The following is a 24,452-nucleotide window of genomic DNA, read 5'->3' on the forward strand; positions in this document are numbered from 1 at the left end:
CTTATTATGACTTTGGTGGTCCTACAACAGACGGTGCAATGCTAAAGCTGTGGTGTTGCCACCCACCAGAGGAGTTAAATCCTGGTCGGGAAGGCTGTGCTGCGGAGGTCTAAGGTGTCAGAATGTCAGGGTCATTGAAGAGCCTGAGGGGCAGGCCGCCATTCTCAAAGCACTGACTGCACCTTCCTGCAAGGAATGTCATACATGCCACAACATGCAGGTACTGGGGGTGAAAATCAGAGGAGCACTACATGTGCCCCCCACATGCAACCCCAGGAGTGACAAGGGGGACTTGTTAGGGCCTTGCCGCCACCCTTTTTTGGTGGTCGCAGCGGATCGTCCACCACACTTATAATACTGTTGGCGGGCCCGCAGTGTGGCGGTGGTTGGACCGCCACCTGTTTGGCGGTCCTATGCATGCAGCACAAGCCAAAATTCTGAAGCAAAATAATATAACATTAACAAAAGTAAACATCAAAGATTTATCAAAATGAATGGTGTGTTGATAAGGCATGCAGATGCAGAAGGAAAGTTTTGCTTCAGGAGCAATCTTTCAGCTTCTCTTATGCATCGAAAGATTCAAAGACTCTTTGGAGTTAATACCGGAGTAACTTGCCATCAAGGTTTGACATTTATGAACCAAGGGAAGAAATCTCATACATTCACCCTACCTGACCTCCCAATCGTCCTCAGTGACAGTGTGCACTTGTAACGGATTGTGGCCACTAATTACAAGGATCTGAGGAGAAATAGACTTGTTTCATTGTTTTATCTGTAACGCCCGTCAGGCTCTGAATGATTGCCGGTGTTCTATAATCCGCTGCTCCCATGATTGAGCGCCCCCCCTGTCATTGTGCGCATGCGCACATTAATTTTTATGACGTTTCATGACGTTTCAATACCCCGCCCATCAGGGACTGCATCCCCGGTTTGTGCGCACATGCGCATGCGCACATTAAGGTTTGTGCGCACATGCGCATGCGCACATTCATTTTCTACGTTGCCAGGAGGTGGACGCTCCTCCGTGAATGCGGCAGCCTAGGTAAGGATGGTCTCCCCTCCAGGCCTTGTACTTATGCGGCCCGTTTCCCTAGGCAGTGCCGCGGCCTCTCGTGGGTGGCAGATCCAACAGGCTCGCAGGTCGCGCTCTGTGGGAAGACGCCACAGTGGCGTCACTAGGGTGGTGCGGGGGTGCCTCTCGTGGGTGGCAGATCCGACAGGCTCGCAGGTCGCGCTCCGTGGGAAGACGCCACAGTGGCGTCACTAGGGTGGTGCGGGGGTGCGGAGCTAGTTACTTAGATGTCCTAAATTTATTTATGCATTTTTATATAGCGCGGACTTTACCCGGAGGCGTCAGAGCGCTTCACATTAGGAACAGAAATGAAACATAATGAGAAACATTACAGAAGAGCAGATTACTAAAACATACGTTACTTACATAAGGTAATAGTGACAATTGTGAGCAAACAAAAAACATGAGGTAGTAAAAATTGTGAGCAACCAAAAATACATGAGGTAGTAAAGGTAATAATGACAATTGTGAGCAAACAAAATACTTGAGGTAGTAAAAATTGTGAGCAACCAAAAATACATGAGGTAGTAAAGGTAATAGTGACAATTGTGAGCAAACAAAATACTTGAGGTAGTAAAAATTGTGAGCAACCAAAAATACATGAGGTAGTCAAAAGTGCACAAGAGGAAAAGTGACAAGTGGGCAGTTATAAGAGAAAACAGAGTATAATTTGAGGTATAATACTGCAATAAGTGCTAGGCACAAGAACAGGCGTTACGTAGGCAAGGTGGCACTTGTGCAAGTATCAAAGGTAAAAACATGTGAGAGGTAGCAACCGTGGGTTACAAGGGCAAAGTGTTGTGTGCATGTTACAAAAGGGCACCGAACACAAGTACATGGAGAATACTGCAAAAAGGCAGACACTCCCACCACAGGAAAACACTGGGAAGGCACTCCCATGGTCATGGAAAGTAAAAAATATCAGTAGTGGGAAGTCTTCCTCCGAATAGCAAGAGGACGTGAATTACATTTGGAGGTGTCTCTGGAGGAGGAGAACTTTGAGGTCCCTTTTGAAGGCCTGGGAGGAGGCGGTGGTCCGGAGCTCAGGCGGAAACGAGTTCCAGATTCTCACTGCGTTGCCTGAAAAGGATTGGGCCATTGTTCTTTCCTTCTTGAAAGTGGGAGGTTCAAGCAGTAGATTCTCGGCATTGCGTGAAGGTCTACAGCCTCCAGAGAGTTTCAGTTTATTCACCAGGTAGCGGGGAGAGGAGGAGTGCAAGGCTTTGTGGGTGATACAAGCGGTCTTGTAGATAGCTCTAGCCTCGAAGGGAAGCCAGCGGAGGGTGGATAACAACGGTGTGATGTGATCGCTTCTTTTGGCCCCATAGATGAAACGAGCTGCTGAATGGAAGACAGACTTAAGTGGGGACAGGTGAGATTTGGGGAGGCCAGTAAGAAGAGAATTGCAGTAGTCTAGTCTGGAGAGGACCAGCGATTGCACCAGGGTTATAAGGTCCTGCTCCGGGAAGAAGCGACGGATTCCCCAAAGAAGGCGCAGTTGGTAGCGAGCAGATTTTGCAATAGAATTGATGTGGGGAGTTAGATTGAGTTTTTTGTCTAGAATGACACCAAGAGATTTTGCGCTGTCGACAATGATGGGTTTGTTGTTTAGTAGATTCATCTGATCCATCCATGATTGAACCGGGGGAGGAGAGAGTGAGGAGGAGAAGAGGAGGAATTCAGTTTTGGAGGGATTCAGAATTAATTGATGAGATGACATCCAGTTTTGAATGGAGTCAAGAGTAGATTTTAGGATGGAGAGATCATGAGTGGAGGCAACCTTGAGGTAGAGTTGAGTGTCATCTGCATAGAGATGATAGTGAATCCCGGATTTGCTTAGGAGGTTTCCCAGTGGTTCTAAGTAGAGATTGAACAGTGTGGGTGCAAGTATAGAGCCTTGGGGAACACCTTGACCCACCGCCACAGGAGACGAAAGACTGTTCGCTATTTTGATCATTTGAGATCTGTCAGAGAGGAAGGATGCAAACCATTTAAGCACAGTGCCCTCCATGCCCATTCTCTGTTGAAGAATATTGAGGAGGGTGTTGTGATTAACAGTGTCGAAGGCTGCGGAGAGGTCAAGGAGAATTAGCAGACAGGACCCCCCTGAGTCGAGTATCCTCAGCGCATCATCAACCACTTGCAGTAGGGCTGTTTCAGTGCTGCAGTTTTGGATGAAGCCGGACTGACAATTGTCAAGAAGATCATTGTCCTTGATATGACGAGAGAGTTGTTTGGCTACACATCTTTCCGCTATCTTTGCAAGAAAGGGAAGGTTAGTGATGGGGCGGTAGTTATTGAGGTCATTCGCATCAGCAGTGGGCTTTTTCAGCAGAGGGGTGACCTGCCCAGTTTTGAAGGGGACAGGAAGGGAGCCTTGCCAGAGGGAGAGGTTGATCAGAGTGGTCCAACAGGGGAGGGAATGGGCATAGAAGTCAAAGGCAATGGCACTGGGGATAGGGTCAAGCGAGTGGTTGGAGGGCTTTGTTTCGCGTATGCATTTGAGAAGGGCATCTTCAGATATGGGGTCAAAGCTCTGCCAAATGGCTAAGGATTTGCGCTCCTCTGGAGGTGTAGGATGAGCAACCTGATCCACAAGTGATTTCACCTTTCCATCGAAGAAAGTACCGAAATCCGCTGCTCTCTTTGTAGAATCCTCCACCTTGGAGGTTGGGGGAGAGCAGCTCGGAGTCTTGATGAGATCGAATAGTTTTTTGGGTCTATTTTTGGCGGAATCAAGGAGGGTTTTGAAGTGCGTCGCTTTCTCAAGGAAGATGTGCTTGTGGTATTTGGATCTTGCTGTGCGAAGCAAGGCTAAATTGTCAGTGGAAGGCAATTGCCTCCATTGCTTCTCCAGGAATCTTAGCTGCTTCCTTTCCTCATAAAGGGATTTGTTGAACCAAGGTGCTGAGGGAGTGGGCCTTATCCTTTTGCTTTTGAGTGGAGCGACGTTATTAATTTCAGCTCCAAGAACTGTGAGGCATTGGGAGGTGAGATCGTCAACAGCTATGTTCGGGTCTAGCCTTGGAAGTGAAAGCAAAGCTGATTCACAGAGGGGACCGACATCAATGTTTTTGGCATCACAGAACCAGGAGATGGCCCTCTTGGGTTGGCCAAGAGTTCTAGAGTGTGAAAGTTGAAGAGAGAATGGGATGAGGTGGTGGTCAGACCAATCTACATGAATAGGGGTAGTAGTAGAAAGCATGCCTGCTTTAGAAATAACAAGGTCCAGGATTGCGCCCTTAGAGTGGGTTGGTTCAGTGCAGTGTTGGATAAGATCATTTGCCGAGAGGAAGGTGGCCAGTGAGTTCGCAGAGGAGTCTTGTGGTGCGCCCCAGTGGAGATTGAAGTCACCCACGATGGTCTGATTGTCACTTTGAGAGCATTGGTCGCTGATGAAGTCTTTGAGATCTTCTATAAACGAAGAGCTACTGCTACAAGGCGGGCGGTAAATGATATGGAATCTGAGCGGTGAACGGTGTTGCAATTGAAGCTCAAGAGAAAGGCACCTGCTCTCTGACTCATCACAGCGCGGTCACGCGCCCTCCAGGGAGTGGACTGAGGTCGCGGAGACCGTGCGTGCGCCGCAGTGGTGAAACACAATACCTACGACGACATCAGACAGAGGCCACCACCTTCTTCTCTGTGATATCGCGTCGCAATTCGCCTTCGAATTTGGGATGCCAGGGACGACTGTGAGACTAGAGAGAAATAATATTTACATCAGATAGATTCCAAGTTTCAGAATGCTTATGTGTGAATTTTTTTTAATTTCAGTGTAATTATGAGTGACACGATTCGGCCACTCTTTCTCGCGAGCAAATTCAAGCAATGAAGACCAGGGTATTAGGGTCCACACTCTGCTCCTCAGTCAATCATAATTCTCTTTGCTCGGTCGGTTGCAAGGCCGTCCATTTTAGTACCTTGCGAGAACCACTGAGCCTGTCGCCATTTCTTACATCCCTCCCTGATATAAACACTCCCCGATAATGCTCCACTCAGCCCTTGGTCCATCTACCAGGCCCAGAGGGCTGCCCAGGTCATGCCCAGGTCACTGTCCATCTGTCCCTGCATATACTTGGATTAAGGAGTCTGCTGTCCACATGGGTAAAGATTTGCGTATTAAAAAGGCAAGTCTCATCTGATGTGGTTAATGAGCATTTGCTCTGTTTTTTAAAGGAGGCATTTGATCCCACCTCTACTGCTCTCAACTTATAATACCTAGGAATTGGGGAGACATTCAAGAAAATAGTAGCGATGCAAGTGGGATTGGGGAGGGACACACGCATAACCACCCGTGGTACCCTGTTACTGCTCTCGTGTCCATGAGGATTTATACTGCTCAGATGCTGTCCCACCTTAACAGATGTATACTCTTCAATGGTGGTACTGCGAGGACATGCCCCTGCCCATTAAATTGCACACTCGTCAATAGCAGTAGTACCAGATGTTCTCCCACTAGCAGGCTGCATACTCTTCGATAGTACTATTGCCCAGACATTCTCGCGCCCAGGAGGATACATACTCCTCAACGGTGGTACTGCTCTGATGCTCTCCTGCCCATGACAAAGCAAGCATACTCCGATTTGAAAGGATAAATGCTGGATTTAGATCTCCGGACGGTGAGAGCCTAACTTAATGGCGGCCATTCACCAGTGTACCACCTAGCGCCTAAGAACTTAAAACCTGAAATTCTTAACGAGGCATAGCTCTCTCAGTGATTCCTATCATAATGTCGGTCTGATGTTTCCACTGCATCTAGTGCATATTTTAAGCAGGTATTGGTGATGCTCTTGCAGGGCCGGACTGGGAACCAGAACCGGCCCTGGCAAAGTGTGTTAAGAATACAAAACTATTGAGTGTTCTTAACTTCTTTATTCCGACCAACACGTTTGCTCCTAACATGGAGCGAAGCGGCAGTCAGCTCGGCGATCAGCTGGTAACTGTCATATGTGACAGTTATCAGCTGGTGACCTCACTGCTAAACGGTGTCCTCGCAGGGACACTGGGAAGCACGTCTAGTAAGGTGTCCTAGGAGGGACACAAGTATTATAAACACAACACATCCCCCTCCTTTGGGGGTGATGGGAACAGTAGAAACAGATAGAGAACATAAGGTTCCACTATCCACAAATGTAGTCCTTAAGTTTAGCTGGCGGTCCTAACAGTCTGCCGGTCCTGCTAATGTCCACCGGTCTCGCCCCGTCATGGGTTGGAACGACAGGTAGTCTGCGCCTTGCGCCTGCAGGTCTGGATGAAGGAACAGAACGGTCCGCTCGCTGGGTGTTTTCATGTGTACCTTAATCGCTCCCGTCCCCAGGGGTGGCAGGAAATTCAATGTCGGATTCGGTGTCAGAAAAATAAAGTCCTCCCTTACTCTATCGCCCTCCTTCCCTATCTTATCTATCGCCCTCACTCTATCTATCGCCCTCCCTCTATTTATCGCCCTGTTCTCTTCTCTTCTCACGTGCTGATCTGCTGCTCTCTTCCACCCCACCTCCTTCTTTAACTCCCTGTTCTTTTACTGTGCTGATCTGCTGTTCTTTCACCCCGCCTCCTTCTCTAACTCCCTGTTCTCTCACACACAACCACACCACACACAACCAAACCACACGCACAACCAGACCCAACCACACACATGTTTATAAGCATTTTATCTTCTTTATTTCTCAACTCACTAATGCAAATGAAAACCTGTACAGCAGTGTCCTTGCTGCAGTTTTCATAATTGTACCCAAGAAGTATCTACACCTACCAGAATGGCAACAACTGCTGCTTAGCCTACGAATTCCTTGACCACCCAACATTGGTTCTTGGATTATGCCTGCCATTATTATAAAACTGTTAACACATTTTTGGACACCATGTAACTTGCCTTATCTGCATACTCTCTGCTAATTTTATGTTATCAATTTGCAGGATTATGGCGGTATTCAGAGACCTGGAATTGTTGTCGACTACCAGAAAAGTCTGGTATTTGGTGGGCCTGCTGGAAGGTGGATGAAAAGAAAGATGATGCAATCGCTTAATAAACCCATTGGAGGGGCGTTTGTCGGCAAAAAACCTAAATTGAGAAAACCTGGATCAAATGGCAATGCGGTCAAAGAAGGTATGTTTCTAGATAGACAGCTTCTGTTTTTTAGGTTTCGCCTGGCGATCCGCTGCATAGCAGTGTTCGCGCAGGCGAAAACTTTTGTTTAGCAGTATGGGTGCTTTGTCCCGCCTGCTCTTCCATTGGCTAGCTCCATAAATGGAGGCTAGCCATTGAAAGGGACATCTGTCTGTTATTGCCCTCCAATCTATCTCTCGCACTCCCTCCCTCTATCTCTCGCACTCCCTCAATCTATCTCTCGCACTCCCTCAATCTATCTATCGCCCTCCCTCTATCTATCGCCCTCCCTCTATCTATCGCCCTCCCTCTATCTATCGCCCTCCCTCTATCTATCGCCCTCCCTCTATCTATCGCCCTCCCTCTATCTATCGCCCTCTATCTATCTATCTATCGCCCTCCCTCTCTCTATCTATCGCCCTCCCTCTATCTATCGCACTCCCTCCCTCTATCTATCGCCTTCCCTCCCTCTATCGCCCTCCCTCTATCTATCTATCGCCCTCCCTCTATCTATCGCCTTCCCTCCCTCTATCTCTCGCCCTCCCTCCCTCTATCTCTCGCACTCCCTCCCTCTATCTCTCGCACTCCCTCCCTCTATCTCTCGCACTCCCTCCCTCTATATCTCGCACTCCCTCCCTCTATATCTCGCACTCCCTCCCTCTATATCTCGCACTCCCTCCCTCTATCTCTCGCACTCCCTCCCTCTATCTCTCGCACTCCCTCCCTCTATCTCTCGCACTCCCTCCCTCTATCTCTCGCACTCCCTCCCTCTATCTCTCGCACTCCCTCCCTCTATCTCTCGCACTCCCTCCCTCAATCTCTCGCACTCCCTCCCTCAATCTCTCGCACTCCCTCCCTCAATCTCTCGCACTCCCTCCCTCAATCTCTCGCACTCCCTCCCTCAATCTCTCGCACTCCCTCCCTCTATATCTCGCCCTCCCTCTCTCTATCTATCGCCCTCCCTCTCTCTATCTATCGCCCTCTCTCTATCTATCGCCCTCCCTCCCTCCCTCTATCTATCGCACTCCCTCTATCTATCGCACTCCCTCTATCTATCGCACTCCCTCTATCTATCGCACTCCCTCTATCTATCGCACTCCCTCTATCTATCGCACTCCCTCTATCTATCGCACTCCCTCTATCGCACTCCCTCTATCTATCGCACTCCCTCTATCTATCGCACTCCCTCCCTCTATCTATCGCCCTCCCTCTATCTATCGCCTTCCCTCCCTCTATCTATCGCCTTCCCTCCCTCTATCTCTCGCACTCCCTCCCTCTATCTCTCGCACTCCCTCCCTCAATCTCTCGCACTCCCTCTCTCTATCGCCCTCCCTCCCTCTCTCTATCGCCTTCCCTCCCTCTATCTATCGCCTTCCCTCCCTCTATCTATCGCCTTCCCTCCCTCTATCTATCGCCTTCCCTCCCTCTATCTCTCGCACTCCCTCCCTCTATCTCTCGCACTCCCTCCCTCTATCTCTCGCACTCCCTCCCTCAATCTCTCGCACTCCCTCTCTCTATCGCCCTCCCTCCCTCTCTCTATCGCCCTCCCTCTCTCTATCTATCGCCCTCCCTCTCTCTATCTATCGCCCTCCCTCTCTCTATCTATCGCCCTCCCTCTCTCTATCTATCGCCCTCCCTCCCTCTATCTATCGCACTCCGTCTATCTATCGCACTCCCTCCCTCTATCTATCGCCTTCCCTCCCTCTATCACCCTCCCTCTATCTATCTATCGCCCTCCCTCTATCTATCGCCTTCCCTCCCTCTATCTATCGCCTTCCCTCCCTCTATCTCTCGCACTCCCTCCCTCAATCTCTCGCACTCCCTCTCTCTATCTATCGCCCTCCCTCTCTCTATCGCCCTCCCTCTCTCTTATCTATCGCCCTCCCTCTCTCTTATCTATCGCCCTCCCTCTCTCTTATCTATCGCCCTCCCTCCCTCTATCTATCGCACTCCGTCTATCTATCGCACTCCCTCTATCTATCGCACTCCCTCTATCTATCGCACTCCCTCCCTCTATCTATCGCCTTCCCTCCCTCTATCTATCGCCCTCCCTCTATCTATCGCCTTCCCTCCCTCTATCTATCGCCTTCCCTCCCTCTATCTCTCGCACTCCCTCCCTCTATCTCTCGCACTCCCTCCCTCAATCTCTCGCACTCCCTCCCTCAATCTCTCGCACTCCCTCTCTCTATCGCCCTCCCTCCCTCTCTCTATCGCCTTCCCTCCCTCTATCTATCGCCTTCCCTCCCTCTATCTCTCGCACTCCCTCCCTCTATCTCTCGCACTCCCTCCCTCAATCTCTCGCACTCCCTCTCTCTATCGCCCTCCCTCCCTCTCTCTATCGCCCTCCCTCCCTCTCTCTATCGCCCTCCCTCTCTCTATCTATCGCCCTCCCTCTCTCTATCTATCGCCCTCCCTCTCTCTATCTATCGCCCTCCCTCTCTCTATCTATCGCCCTCCCTCTATCTATCGCACTCCCTCTATCTATCGCACTCCGTCTATCTATCGCACTCCCTCCCTCTATCTATCGCCTTCCCTCCCTCTATCTATCACCCTCCCTCTATCTATCTATCGCCCTCCCTCTATCTATCGCCTTCCCTCCCTCTATCTATCGCACTCCCTCCCTCAATCTCTCGCACTCCCTCCCTCAATCTCTCGCACTCCCTCCCTCAATCTCTCGCACTCCCTCCCTCAATCTCTCGCACTCCCTCTCTCTATCTATCGCCCTCCCTCTCTCTATCTATCGCCCTCCCTCTCTCTATCTATCGCCCTCCCTCTCTCTTATCTATCGCCCTCCCTCTCTCTATCTATCGCCCTCCCTCCCTCTATCTATCGCACTCCGTCTATCTATCGCACTCCCTCCCTCTATCTATCGCCTTCCCTCCCTCTATCTATCACCCTCCCTCTATCTATCTATCGCCTTCCCTCCCTCTATCTCTCGCACTCCCTCCCTCAATCTCTCGCACTCCCTCTCTCTATCTATCGCCCTCCCTCTCTCTATCTATCGCCCTCCCTCTCTCTATCTATCTATCGCCCTCCCTCTCTCTATCTATCGCCCTCCCTCCCTCCCTCTATCTATCGCACTCCCTCTATCTATCGCCCTCCCTCTATCTATCGCCCTCCCTCTATCTATCGCTCTCCCTCTCTCTATCTATCGCCCTCCCTCTCTCTATCTATCGCCCTCCCTCTCTCTATCTATCACACTCCCTCTCTCTATCTATCGCACTCCCTCTATCTATCGCACTCCCTCTATCTATCGCACTCCCTCTATCTATCACACTCCCTCTATCGCCCTCCTTCACTCTATCTATTGCCCTCCCTCTCTCTATCTATCGCCCTCCCTCCCTCCCTCTATCTATCGCACTCCCTCTATCTATCGCCCTCCCTCTCTCTATCTATCGCCCTCCCTCTCTCTATCTATCGCCCTCCCTCTCTCTATCTATCGCCCTCCCTCTGTATCTATCTATCGCCCTCCCTCTCTATCTATCACCCTCCCTCTATCTATCTATCTGTCTATCTATTGCCCTCCCTTACTCTATTGCCCTCCCTTACTCTATTGCCCTCCCTTACTCTATTGCCCTCCCTTACTCTATTGCCCTCCCTTACTCTATTGCCCTCCCTTACTCTATTGCCCTCCCTTACTCTATTGCCCTCCCTTACTCTATTGCCCTCCCTTACTCTATTGCCCTCCCTTACTCTATTGCCCTCCCTTACTCTATCGCCCTCCCTTACTCTATCGCCCTCCCTTACTCTATTGCCCCTCCCTTACTCTATCGCCCCTCCCTTACTCTATCGCCCCTCCCTTACTCTATCGCCCCTCCCTTACTCTATCGCCCCTCCCTTACTCTATCGCCCCTCCCTTACTCTATCGCCCCTCCCTTACTCTATCGCCCCTCCCTTACTCTATCGCCCTCCCTCCCTCTATCTATCGCCCTCCCTCCCTCTATCTATCGCCCTCCCTCTATTTATCGCCCTGTTCTCTTCTCTTCTCACGTGCTGATCTGCTGCTCTCTTCCACCCTGCCTCCTTCTCTAACTCCCTGTTCTCTTGTCTTCTCACGTGCTGAACTGCTGCTCTCTTCCACCCCGCCTCCTCCTCTAACTCCCTGTTCTCTTGTCTTCTCACGTGCTTATCTGCTGCTCTCTTCCACCCTACCTCCTCCTCTAACTCCCTGTTCTCTTGTCTTCTCACGTGCTGATCTGCTGCTCTCTTCCACCCTACCTCCTTCTTTAACTCCCTGTTCTTTTACTGTGCTGATCTGCTGTTCTTTCACCCCGCCTCCTTCTCTAACTCCCTGTTCTCTCACACACAACCACACCACACACAACCAAACCACACGCGCTACCAGACCCAACCACACACATGTTTATAAGCATTTTATCTTCTTTATTTCTCAACTCACTAATGCAAATGAAAACCTGTACAGCAGTGTCCTTACTGCAGTTTTCATAATTGTAGCCAAGAAGTATCTACACCTACCAGAATGGCAACAACTGCTGCTTAGCCTACGAATTCCTTGACCACCCAACATTGGTTCTTGGATTATGCCTGCCATTATTATAAAACTGTTAACACATTTTTGCACACCATGTAACTTGCCTTATCTGCATACTCTCTGCTAATTTTATGTTATCAATTTGCAGGATTATGGCGGTATGCAGAGACCTGGAATTGTTGTCGACTACCAGAAAAGTCTAGTATTTGGTGGGCCTGCTGGAAGGTGGATGAAAAGAAAGATGATGCAATCGCTTAATAAACCCATTGGAGGGGCGTTTGTCGGCAAAAAACCTAAATTGAGAAAACCTGGATCAAATGGCAATGCGGTCAAAAAAAGGTATGTTTCTAGATAGACAGCTTCTGTTTTTTAGGTTTCGCCTGGCGATCTGCTGCGCAGCAGCGTTCGCGCAGGCGAAACCTTTTGTTTAGCAGTATGGGTGCTTTGTCCCGCCTGCTCTTCCATTGGCTAGCTCCATAAATGGAGGCTAGCCATTGGAAGGGACATCTGTCTGTTATTGCCCTCCTTCTATCTATCGCCCTCCTATCTATCTATCTCCCTCCCTCTATCTATCGCCCTCCCTCTATCTATCCATCGCCCTCCCTCTATCCATCGCCCTCCCTCTATCTATCTATCGCCTCTATCTATCTATCGCCTCTATCTATCTATCGCCCTCTATCTATCTATCGCCCTCTATCTATCTATCGCCCTCCCTCCCTCTATCTATCGCCCTACCTCTATCTATGGCACCGATGGGTGAGGCGCACAGCCTGGGATGATGACGGGCTGGGTAGACCGGGTGTGTGCGCTGCTACCAGAGGGCGACGTTCGAAGATTATGTCGCTGGCGGACAGAGATGGGGTCTGATGGCCAGGGTGCAGCTGGCATACGTCTGTGGCTTTCACTCGATTATTGTGCACCCCCTGCCTGCCATGCTCTTCTGCGCTCTTCTCCCTGGCAGGCTACGGCAGCCAGGGCAATGCCTCATTGTCTTTTGGGAGTGGTTGGCAGGTTGGCGCTCTCTTGTAAACGCCAGGCACGCCGCCCAGCGGCTGCTCTCTGAACTGCCTCCTGTTGAGTTCAGACGGAACCAGCCATTCCCTTTTCTGCCTGAACCTGGTGCCCAGAGCAGGCGCCCGTGGCCCGCCCGCATCCATCCCCCCGAGGCCTGGGCCGAGGCTGCGCCGGTGGAGCCGCATTCCAGAGGAGCCAGACCCGGCCGGGCCGGCTCCGAGCTCGGATTCCTTCAGAATGCAACTTCCGGTTGGGCGAAGTTTGTTGTGATGGAGCGCAGCAGCCAGGTGTTGTAATTACTCAGTGAGTGTTTGTCTGTCGGAGGCGTCCTGAGCCGGGATATGGCGGACGGAGAGCTCACCCCCTCGCTGCCACCCCTTCGGCTCACGAACAGGTGGGCGCTGGATTATTTTGTAATACTGGGCGGGTGAGAAGCGGAGTCGGTGCTGGATGAGAGCGAGGTTTAGACGAACGAGTGGCTGGGATGAACCTGAATCTCTCACCCTGCACTGGACCTCCACACCCGTCACTCACACTGGATAACGGCACCCGTCACTCACACTGGACCCGAGCACCCCTCATTCACCCCCGCACAAGTTATGCACCCCCGCACACGTTATGCACCCCCGCGCATGTTATTCACCCCCACACTGGTCCTCGGCACCAGTCATTCACCCCTACACTAGACATTGCCATCACCACAGGACCTCTGCAGGAATCACTCACAACTACACCGTGTCTGCCTCCCGCCACTAAACACTGGATCTGAACACCCCCACTCACCCCTGGATCTGAGCACCTGCTACTCACCCCTGGACCAGAGCACCCGCCACTCACCCCTGGACCAGAGCACCCGCCACTCACCCCTGGACCAGAACACCCACCACTTACCCCTGGACCAGAGCACGCGCCACTCACCCCCTGGACCAGAGCACCTGCCTCTCACCCCTGGACCAGAGTACCCCTACTCACCCCTAGATCTGAGCACCCGCCACTCACCCCTGGACCAGAGCACCTGCCTCTCACCCCTGGACCAGAGTACCCCTACTCACCCCTAGATCTGAGCACCCGCTACTCACCCCTGGACCAGAGCACCCGCCACTCACCCCTAAACCAGAGCAACTGCCTCTCACCCCTGGACCAGAGCACCCCTACTCACCCCTAGATCTGAGCACCCGCCACTCACCCCTGGACCAGAGCACCCGCCACTCACCCCTGGATCTGAGCATACGCCACTCATCCGTGGACCAGAGCACCCCCCAGTTGAAAATTAACTTGGGTGAATCTGAAGGAGCTACATTTTAAGGTGTATTTCAGAGTGCACAGTCTGTTACGATGAGACCCAGGGGCTCATTATGTCTGTGGTGCATTGAACCTAGGGGGCAAGTCAGAAGTGCTCACTATATCCTCGTTGGCTATTATTACTAAACCTTAGGCTTGCATTAGAGTCTAATGGGCCTCTTTCACTTGGACGCGACGTGTTGCTTGTATCTGATTTAGGATATTACATAAAATGTGACAATCGTGGCAGATCTGGTATTAACATTGTTAAATATTTCAGGAGTTACTGGCGATTAAATTGTGGAAACATGATTTCTGGTATTTATGATGCAACTCTTCCCCCCAGCAGCAAAGGGAAACTGGAAACAGTCTCGTAAATTAGGTATATATGCGCGTTTGCTGTCCTACCTCCAGGCTATTTCAAGCAATAATTGTTTAATAAATAGTTGAAATATTGATTTGTGACAGGAGGAACACGCTGTAGAAAATGTGACTCTAGTATGTAAGGCATTATGTATTGCGATAGGAATGGGGAGCTCACAGAAGTCCGCACATACTTCTTATCCTTTGAATACACACACACACCCACTAAGCAATCTGTATCCTGTGCTCTACTCATTCCCAACACGCCAGATTTCTACTCACCTTTCGCCCTCAGCTCTTACCCCTTTGCCCTCAGCTCCTACCCCTTTGCCCTCAGCTCTTACCCCTGTGCCCTCAGCTCTTACCCCTGTGCCCTCAGCTCTTACCCCTGTGCCCTCAGCTCTTACCCCTGTGCCCTCAGCTCTTACCCCTGTGCCCTCAGCTCTTACACCTGTGCCCTCAGCTCTGACCCTGCCCTGTGCCACACATTGAATTGGAGATCTCTGCCTCGTTCACAGTTGCTAGATGGACCATATCAGTAATATTCATTGGCAGTCTGGGATGGGACAAAAACCTGACTGGAGGTGGTTGGGGTTTTTTGGGGAACTTGGACGATCACATTGTCACTGTTAATGTGTACTCTCCAGCCTGGCACGCTGCTGCAGCCGGTGACTGCTCCTCTGAACTCTTCTCTCCTTCCCAGAGCTTAACACCAAGAAGCTTGGCTTTGACGAGTTCTTGCCCATGCTGCAGACAATTGCGAAGAACAAGGACCAGGGTACCTACGATGACTTTGTGGAGGGGCTGAGGGTCTTCGACAAAGAAGCCAATGGCTCTGTGATGGGCGCTGAGCTGCGACATGTACTAGTCACTCTGGGTAAGAGGCCATTTTGGCACAGTACTATTTTCAAGGCAGAGAGTAATTGACTGCTGAACTCCCCAGCCCCCCTGCAGTATTCAGGGCCCCCCTTTCTGATTCCGAGCTTAGATTTCTACCCGCGTCTGGATATTACAGTTAATGTGCCCTGTTTCAGCCTTACAAAGTGTCCTATCAATCTCATTTAACTGTACATTCTTTTGGGGCGAGTCAAGTCAAGTCAAGTCATAAAATTTGTATAGCGCACTACATACCCAGAGGGTTTCAAGGCGCTTAGGAAGGGGAGGAGGATTATTTGTCAAATATCCACGTTTTAAGCTGCTTTCTGAACGTTAGGTGGTTCTGGGTGAGGCGAAGGTAAGCGGGGAGTGAGTTCCATGTTTTAGCAGCCAGGTATGAAAAGGATCTGCCTCCCATGGTGGTCTTGTTGATTTGAGGTACAGTGGCGAGGGCTTGGCTGGAAGAACGTAGTTGGCGGGAGGGGGTGTAGAAGGACAGTCGAGGCAATCTGGTCCGATGTCGTAGAGTGATTTGTGTGCGTGGGTAAGCAGTCGGAAAGTGATCCTCTTATTGACGGGTAGCCAGTGGAGGTCTTTAAGGTGACCAGAGATGTGTTCGTTGCGTGGGATGTCTAATATGAGCCTGGCTGAGGCGTTTTGGATTCGTTGGAGTTTCTTCTGGAGTTTTGCGGTAGTACCCGCGTAGAGGGTGTTTCCGTAGTCTAGTCGGCTCGTGACCAGAGCGTGGGTGACTGTTTTCCTTGTTTCGGAGGGGATCCAGCGAAATGTTTTTCTGAGCATGCGAAGAATGTTGAAGCAGGAGGAGGATACGGCGCTGACTTGTCTGTTCATTGAGAGTGAAGAATCCAGGATGACGCCAAGGTTCCGTGCGTGGTCTGTCGGGATGGGTGCTTTTCCGAGGGCTTCCGGCCACCAGGAGTCGTCCCATGCAGAGGGGGATGTACCTAAGATGAGGACTTCAGTTTTGTCTGAGTTCAGTTTCAGACGGCTGTGTTTCATCCATTCGGCCACTTCTTTCATTCCTTCGTGTAGGTTAGTTTTGGCGGTGCTGGGGTCATTGGTGAGAGAAAGGATCAGTTGAGTGTCGTCTGCGTAAGAGATGATGTTGAGGTTGTGTTGGCGTGCGATGGCCGCGAGGGGGCTCATGTATACGTTGAAGAGGGTGGGACTGAGTGAGGATCCTTGGGGTACGCTGCAGATGACTTCAGAGGCCTCGGACTTGAATGGAGGAAGGCGGACTCTCTGGGTTCTTCCGGTGAGGAACGAGGTGATCCATTCAAGTGCTTTTCCTTGGATTCCGATGTTATTGAGGCGTTGTAGAAGGGTGCTGTGGCAGACTGTATCGAATGCTGCAGAGAGGTCGAGGAGGATGAGGGCGACTGTGTCTCCATTGTCCAGTAGAGTTCGAATGTCGTCTGTTGCTGCGATGAGGGCGGTCTCAGTGCTGTGTTTTGCTCGGAAGCCAGATTGTGAGGGGTCGAGGGATTTGTTGGCTTCGAGGAAGGCGGCGAGCTGGTTGTTGACGGCTTTCTCGATGACTTTGGCCGGGAATGGAAGAAGCGAGATGGGGCGGTAATTTTTGAGTTCGGTGGGGTCCGCTGTTGGTTTTTTCAGAAGGGCGGTGAGTTCAGCGTGTTTCCAGTCTTCTGGGAAGGTAGCGGAGTTGAAGGAGCAGTTGATGACGTCTCGGAGGTGCGGTGCTATGACGGAGTCTGCTTTGTTGAAGATGTGGTGAGGGCATGGGTCTGTGGGGGATCCTGAGTGGATGGAATTCATCAGGCGGATGGTGTCCTCAGTGGAGATTGGGTTCCAGGCGTTAAGGGTGTTCACGGGGGGAAGATGGTCAGCAGATGGTAGGGTGGGTTGGTTACCGGGTTGGTTGTCAAAGCTGTTGTGGATGTCTGCAATCTTGTTGTGGAAAAAAGAGGCTAGGAAGTCGCAGAGGGTTTGAGAGGGGGTGATGTCGTTGGAGTTGGCCGATGGATTGGAAAATTCCTTGACGATGTTGAAAAGTTCCTTGCTGTTGTGGGCGTTGTTGTCAAGTCGATCCTTGAATGTTGTTTTCTTGGCTTTTCGGATCAGTTGGTGGTGAGTGCGGGTGGCGCTTTTGAAGGCGTCCTTGGTGCTGGTGGTTGGGTCTTTTTTCCAGGCCTTTTCAAGGGAGCGGCAGAGTTTCTTGGACTTCTTGAGATCATCGTTGAACCATGAGGCTTTCTTGCTGCCAGGTTTGCTTTGACGTTTTTTCAGTGGAGCTAAGGTGTCGGCGGTGTTGGATAACCATAGGGTGAGGTTGGTGGCGGCTTCGTTGGCGTTAGAAGAGAGGGCTGGGGAGTTTCGAAGGAGCGATGCGGAGATTTGGTCCGTGGTGATTTTGTTCCAGTTTCTTTGCAGGGTAGGTTGGGAGTGGTTGATGGGTTTCGGCTTGTTGTAGGTGAAGTGAACGCAGCTGTGGTCAGTCCAGAGGAGATCTGTAGTGTGGCTGAAGGAGACATGGTTGCTGGATGTGAAGATGGGGTCGAGTGTGTGACCTGCGATGTGGGTGGGGGAAGTGACTAGTTGTTTAAGTCCGAGGTTGGCGAGGTTGTCCACGAGGGTGGCGGTGTTGTGGTCATTTATCTTTTCAAGGTGAAAGTTGAGGTCTCCCAGAAGAATATAGTCTTTGGAGGGGAGCGCGTGTGGAGAGATGAAGTCCGTGATGTCTTCACTGAATTTTGCGCGGGGTCCTGGTGGTCTGTAGAGGAGGGTGCCTCTGAGTGTAGTCTTGGGGTCGATGTGGATCTGGAAGTGAAGGTGTTCGGAGTTGGCGAGGTTGGCGTCAGAGCTTGTTGAGATGCGGATAGATTTCTTATGGACGATAGCGATTCCTCCTCCTGTATGGCTGGTACGGTCTTTGCGGGTGATCTTATAGTCTTCAGGGATGGCAATGGTGATGTCTGGGGCGGAGGAAGCATTCATCCATGTTTCCGTAAGGAAGGCGATGTCTGGAGAAATGGTGTCTAGTAGATTCCATAGGTCAATGGCGTGCCTGTGGACCGAACGGGTGTTGAGAAGGATGCATTGTAGGTGGTTGGGGTCGGGGATCTGTGGTGTGGTCGTAGCGGAGATGTTGTCGGTGCCGCTGAATTTGCAGGAGTAGCAAGAGAAAGGTCCATGGGTGTTACCAGGAGCGGCTTGGACGCAGTTGGGGGCGCGACCGGGGTTAAGGGCTAGGAGGGAGGCGGCATCGTAGGTAATGCGGGAGGGCTGGGCAGCGCGAGGGGCAGGGGGTCTGGCGCTGGGCGCGGTCCAGGCGCGGACGGGCGTAGACGGGCTTACCTTTGGCGCACCTTCGGCGCGGGTTGGGCGCGGTCGCTGCGCGTGGACGCTGCGCGCGGGAAGAACTGTCATATATGGATGGTGGAGGGGGAGGGGCGAGGGAGGGTCAGCAGGGAGGCGGGCCGGGCTGTGGGGGACGGTCTCTGAGGCACCACAACAACAAGTAAGATGGCGGCAGTGAAATAAAACGAAACTGGAGGAAGGCTGGGGCACAGGCAATCAGCAATGACTATAGTTTACTTTAGAGAGCAGTCTATGTAATGGACACTCAGCCTAGCTGTAAGTTCGCACTGCAGTTGTGGAAAGCGCAACTCAAGTGCTCAATTCAATGACCCCAGAAGCGCTAGCAGATAAAAATGCAAATGTTAGGCTTTTTTAAATTTACTCGCACTATAGCGCTATACAGCGCTATGCTCGCACTACAGCGCTATGCTGTGAAGGAGGCAGCAGGGGCGATACAGGCTTGAGCAGTTGTGGAAAGCGCGACTCAAGCGCTCTATTCAATGCAAAATGCAAATGTTAGGCTTTTTTAAATTTACTCGCACTATAGCGCTATACAGCGCTATGCTCGCACTACAGCGCTATGCTGTGAGGGAGGCAGCAGGGGCGGGAGGACGGGGACATGGTTGGGTTACAAGTGGTTTTTGGATTGCCCATTCTACAGGCTAGAGCTTTGACTGACTAATAGTTAGTCTTGGTGAGCCATGTCCTGGAAATTGGTGGCGCCCTTGTCTTGTGGGTAGCTGCCTCTTCAGAACATCTGCTCTGTCTGGTTTTACCCTGGTGGCTGGCTAGTCTCACCAGCCAGTGCTGCTTCTGTGGCGGAAGTGTATTTGGTGGGTAAGTGCTGGGTCTGAAGCTGTGCGTGCTGCTGCATTCTTGGCAGTTAATCTGGAAGGTGTTTGATCGAAGCCTGTGTGCATTTTTGTCCTTTCCTTTGTGCAGGTGAGAAGATCTGTCTGTGTGTGTGGCTCTGTCTGTGTGTGTGGCTCTGTCTGTGTGTGTGGCTCTGTCTGTGTGTGTGGCTCTGTCTGTGTGTGTGGCTCTGTCTGTGTGTGTGGCTCTGTCTGTGTGTGTGGCTCTGTCTGTGTGTGTGGCGCTCTGTGTGTGTGTGTGGCGCTCTGTCTGTGTGTGTGTGTGTGGCGCTCTGTCTGTCTGTGTGTGTGTGGCGCTCTGTCTGTCTGTGTGTGTGTGGCGCTCTGTCTGTCTGTGTGTGGCGCATAGCGCTCTGTGTGGATAGCTTCTTTTGTCGGCTCTGTGTGTGGGTGGCTCTGTCTGTGTGAGAGTGGCTCTATATGAATGTCAGTGCAACCCATCACGTCATTAACAATTACAGACCTTCACATCGCCAACACCTTGGCATTGGTTTGATAGTTGAAATAATTGGGCAGTGTGGTGGTTATAATATTAATTATGGGTATCTCAAATAAAGGCTTTGTCAATGTGAAGGGCATGTCTTTGAAATTGGATGGCCTCTTCTCCCTATTTCATTTTTTTCCAAATCCTTGGGCTCTCTCATTGACCAATCTGTGTCCTTCAAAGGGCATGTCCTGAAAAGAGCACAGACATCGGAGTCCCAGCTTACATTAAAGCACATTATCTGCTCGCCTGGTCTCTTGGCTGTGCTCTTTTCCCCTTGGGGGTTTCAGGTCACGGCCTGCTTGGTGGGGTTTGATTGCTTGCTTGTGGAGGGAGCGAGATTGCGGGTCATTCCCTAATAAGAGTCCCTGGTATTTTTTAAACGCTTATCTGGCACACCCTGGTGGCAGAGTAGTTTCAAAAGGGTTTCTGTCCACATTGAATGCCTTCTCTTCTAGGTTCCAACCAAGTTATTGTAGTTGAACTAGCAGTATGTGTATAAATTAACGTTTATTTATCTAAAAAAAATTCCAGGCTTACAAGGAACAAATAAAAAGGGAGAGCGTACTCACTGCTACAAGTATCCTAAACAACCCAACAGTCAAGTCCCGGTACGAACAGTATGCAACGGTAAGATTTTTAGGAGCCATATCTGAAGACATTGAACCTATTGACTCAAGTTGAATAATTGCTTGGCCAGTTAAATCGGCAGTCCAACTTTTTCTATGAGAGTTACCACAATGGTGAGTGACCATGCCTTCCAGAATTATTGTTCTGACTACTCAGATGTCTGTCACAATTAAAGTTTTACAACCCACTGAAAATGCCAAAGGTTCCAGGGACGTTAGTTTCATTTTTACCCACACAACCATAGAAAAGTCAGCACTTAAAATTTTAATAGGTTTTTTAAAAAAAGCAATTGCCCATGAGGGGGTCCCTCCATGTGTCCTATAGGTTCAGGATACCTGTATCCTGACTCGTGTTTTCACACTGTCAAACCCCCAATCTTCCAGGGTATTGGTGAGCTGCCAGTAGATTCAGAGCTATCCGTTGGAGATGTCTGCTTTAAATATAAATGTAATCCAGCAAATTCTTTATTGGTATTTCTAGTAAGTATATTTCTGTTGCAGTCTTGTATTCAACCAGAAATATGGCCATTCTGCAGTTCTACTTAAAAGCGAATTTCACACCACACATGGGTAACCCTTCAGCCACAGGCATAAAAGCATCAACAGCTTACCTTCTCTTTCAATAAAACTTCTCAATCTGCCCAATCTACCTTCTCTTTAGGAATGCTGGAAATCTCACTGGATGGAAAGCAATTTCCTCCAGCTGAACGCTGCAAAAACTGAGGTTCTGCTCTTTGGAGATGCCCCCTCCTCTGGTCACCTTCCTGGTGGCCCCCAGAACTAGGCACACCCCGACCCCGGCAACCACAGTCAAAAACCTCTGTGTTCACCTTCAACAGTCCCTAAACATGAAGAAACACGTTACTCACACAGTCTGATCCTGCTTCCACACCCATGGCTTACTAAGGAAAGCTTTTACTTATGTCCCCGACACAACAAGGAAAACCCTAACACAGGCCCTGATACCAAGCAAGCTGGACTATTGCAACGCCCTATTGATTGCAGCAAATGAGTCCTCCTTAAACCAATTGCAAATGATACCAAACACAGCCGCCTGCACGGTTCTGAATGCTCCCCCCAGATCAGCTTCCTCTCCCCTCCCTCATCAGCTACACTGGCTGCCCATACGACAGTGCGTGAAATTCTAGATCTGCTGTCTCACACACAAAGCTATCTGGGGCAATGGCCCTCCCGATGTAGTAGAGAAACTTCGCCGCTATTACCCGGCTCGGACTCTGCGCGCCAGCTCCCAATCGCTCCTCAAAAGCCCCAACATAAAAAAGGCTAGACCCGAAGGCAAGTCCTTCTCGCACCCTTCATCTGGAATCAACTACAGCTGGCCCTAAGACAGTGTCTGGACCATCTTAAATTCGGAAGACTCCTGAAAACTGCCCTGACAGAGTGAGGGAGTGAGAGTGGGAAAGGGAGACAGTGAGGGAGTGAGAGGGAAAGGGAGGGAAAGGAGGGAAAAGGAGTGACAGAGTGAGGGAGTGACAGGGGGAAAGGGAGACAGTGAGAGGGAAAGGAAGGGAGGGAAAGTGAGTGAGGGAAAGGGAGACAGAGTGAGGGAGTGAGAGAGGGAAAGGGAGACAGAGTGAGAGGGAAAGGGGGAGGGAGTGAGAGAGGGAAAGGGAGACAGGGGGAGGAAGACAGAGGGAGGGGAACAGAGTATGGGAGAGGTAGGGAGAGTGAGGGAGGGAGACAAAGAGAGAGCAAGAGATGTGTGTATCCCGGGTCTGGTGGCTCAGTGGACGAAGGTGTCCGCTGCAGGGACCAGTGATCAACCTCATGGTCAGTTGTTTTTTTTTGTTGCTCTAGCCCTGCCACCTCCCCCACTGACCCCGCCCCCACTGGTGCGGCCCTCGGACACAAACCACAGTGTAAATTTGGCCCCTGAGAGAACGTTTGTGAGTACCCATGACCTATGCTGTGCTTCCAAGCGCTGAGATACCCCCCTGGGGGTGATTCAAGAGCTATACAAATTAAATAAAATCATTAATTAAATCAAACAGGTACACATGCTGCAAACTGATAAGTTAATTACCATCAACAATTAGCTTGCAGCCTGTAATGCTGTGGATGCACTTCCACCCTTCCTGCCTCCAGGGCTCACACTGCATATTGAATGTTCAGATCTGTTTACTCCTAACTCAGCTTTGCAAATAACACTTCTTCCGTACTGAGTTTCACCCAAAAAATTGTAGTTTCGCAGGAAATTAATTTCTTGGAAATGTGATGCCCACCCTCAATATTCCAGTCATCGCCCCCTCTGTACAAGGACTCCTCGGAGCTCATGGGCGTTCATAGACCTGGCATGGATTTTTCCATCCTATGGCCTGTCTGGACATACTCTAAAATTTAGAAGTCCTGCATATGTTCTCCCCGTTGTAAGATGCCTTTTCTAATAATACATTCTTTCTGCTTTTTTGTGATATGAAATCTGAGTTCTTTACTTGCACTGTACACAAGACTTTTGCTGTTACTTTTGTAATAGTTAGTGTGCATTTGTTCTGCAAAATTTTGCTAAAGATGGTTTAAAACTTGTGTTTACTTTTAGGGTGAGAATCCCTTTGAAATCGTTGAACAAACAGGAGAATCGGTAGTTGAGGAAACAACTGATGCGAATGATGAAGACCATGAGCAAAACGAAAAGGAGGACATTGATGGTGAAAACGATGAAAATGAGGAGCAGATAATGTGGAGGCAGAAAGTGCAGATGCGGATGATGCTGCTGACCCAAATGATTACTCTGGGGACTTAACCACCACTGATGAAAACTAGTTGAGAAACTGCCCTGAAAGACCAAACACTTTAGCACACTGCATTGGTGGACTTAAAGAACAATTTTCCGCAAAGTTGAGCAGTTCGTTCACCCTGCATGCATTCCACTTCTGTTTTAATTGCCTATGGGCAAACCGGTTTTATGTTTTGTTTTTTTTAGTATATTACGCACAGCAAATGCTTCAGTATTCTTCCAGTGTAAATTGATTTGTTCATGGTTACGTTTTGAGTAATTTTGAGCAGTTGGAGTTCTAAACATTCCAATGTGAATTTTTCCAGTTTTTAGCGCCCAATGTAGTGTTGTATATAATTCAAGCTGTTGTAGCAAAGAAACCCTGATTATGTCCTGCAGTAATAAAGGCTTACAACAAGATTATACACTTATTTTGCACCTCTCCTATATGGTACTGTCTACCTCAAAGAACGGGTACACTCAAGGTGGTGTTTTATGCCCGGAGGTAGCGCCCCAGGGGGGAGCACTCGCCTGTTTAATGCTGATCAAAGGCTCTTTGCTGAGGTGTGAGATTGGAGAGGGTGCCGAGGGTATTCTGGGTGACGAGGTGTCACTGTAAGGCCTGGTAGCCTCTAGATAATCAGCAGAGGTGGGAATGGCAAGAAACATCCGCTCTGCCTATGGGGGCCTTGTGACACCAGCTGGGTGATTCACCCACCGAGGTGTTCCTTTCTTGCTTTAAAGCGTTCGATTTGTCTTGTGTTTTTTCTGCACTTTTATTTAGCGCGAACTCTATCTGAAGGTATTGCAGCGCTTTAAATGAACACTACTTACATCACACAAGGTCACGTTTTAAACAAGAAAAACAAGCATTTTCGGAAATTATGTAGAATATTCCATTTGTGGAGTGCTGCAGTCGGGGCCGGAGCTGAATTTTAATCAGGGGGGACTGCAGTGATGGACTGCAGTGTGTCTGCTGTTATACCAATGGCATAAATCACGCCGAGCCAGACTCTGCACCCACAGGCACCAGCTCCCGAATGTCAGGGTGGTCCGGAAGCAGCAGGAAAGGTCAGAGGTGCCAGGGAGAGGGGGCTGGACACACAGGAACGGAGGAACCAAGGAAGCAAGAAAGAGCGGGGAAGACGAGGGAGGAAAGGAGAGGAGGAAGAAAATAATATGATAAG

At 50.3% G+C, this 24,452-nt stretch overlaps 2 protein-coding genes across 3 annotated transcripts in view; one reads left to right on the plus strand and one right to left on the minus strand.

Annotated features, from left to right (window-relative positions):
* Positions 1 to 24,452, minus strand: part of TTC39A (tetratricopeptide repeat domain 39A) — a 668,968-nt gene that overhangs the window by 528,751 nt on the left and 115,765 nt on the right. The gene's annotated exons all lie outside the window — the stretch shown is intronic.
* LOC147747194 (myosin light chain 3, skeletal muscle isoform-like) lies at positions 1,000 to 23,690 on the plus strand. Of its 2 annotated transcripts, XM_086952419.1 has the most exons (6): positions 1,000 to 1,042; positions 6,992 to 7,181; positions 11,822 to 12,012; positions 15,035 to 15,208; positions 20,437 to 20,532; positions 23,089 to 23,690. In XM_086952419.1, the coding sequence occupies exons 3-6, from the start codon at positions 11,991 to 11,993 to the stop codon at positions 23,091 to 23,093; spliced, it is 297 nt and encodes a 98-aa protein (XP_086808545.1). In that variant the 5' UTR covers positions 1,000 to 1,042; positions 6,992 to 7,181; positions 11,822 to 11,990; the 3' UTR covers positions 23,094 to 23,690. The 2 variants fall into 2 exon arrangements, with proteins under 2 accessions (XP_086808545.1, XP_086808544.1); XM_086952418.1 differs by lacking the exon at positions 11,822 to 12,012.

This window comes from Lissotriton vulgaris, chromosome 1_1 (genome assembly GCF_964263255.1).
Source record: "Lissotriton vulgaris chromosome 1_1, aLisVul1.2, whole genome shotgun sequence".
In the NCBI taxonomy this organism is placed as follows: Eukaryota; Metazoa; Chordata; class Amphibia; order Caudata; family Salamandridae; genus Lissotriton; species Lissotriton vulgaris.

What these genes read in the sequence shown, in the direction of transcription:
- LOC147747194 (XM_086952418.1), top strand. Translation starts at nt 7,073, where the DNA reads ATGAAAAGAAAGATGATGCAATCGCTTAATAAACCCATTGGAGGGGCG. An exon ending in TGGCAATGCGGTCAAAGAAG is followed by an intron (nt 7,182 to 15,034) that starts GTATGTTTCTAG and finishes TCTCCTTCCCAG; the next exon opens with AGCTTAACACCAAGAAGCTT. An exon ending in ACATGTACTAGTCACTCTGG is followed by an intron (nt 15,209 to 20,436) that starts GTAAGAGGCCAT and finishes AAAAAATTCCAG; the next exon opens with GCTTACAAGGAACAAATAAA.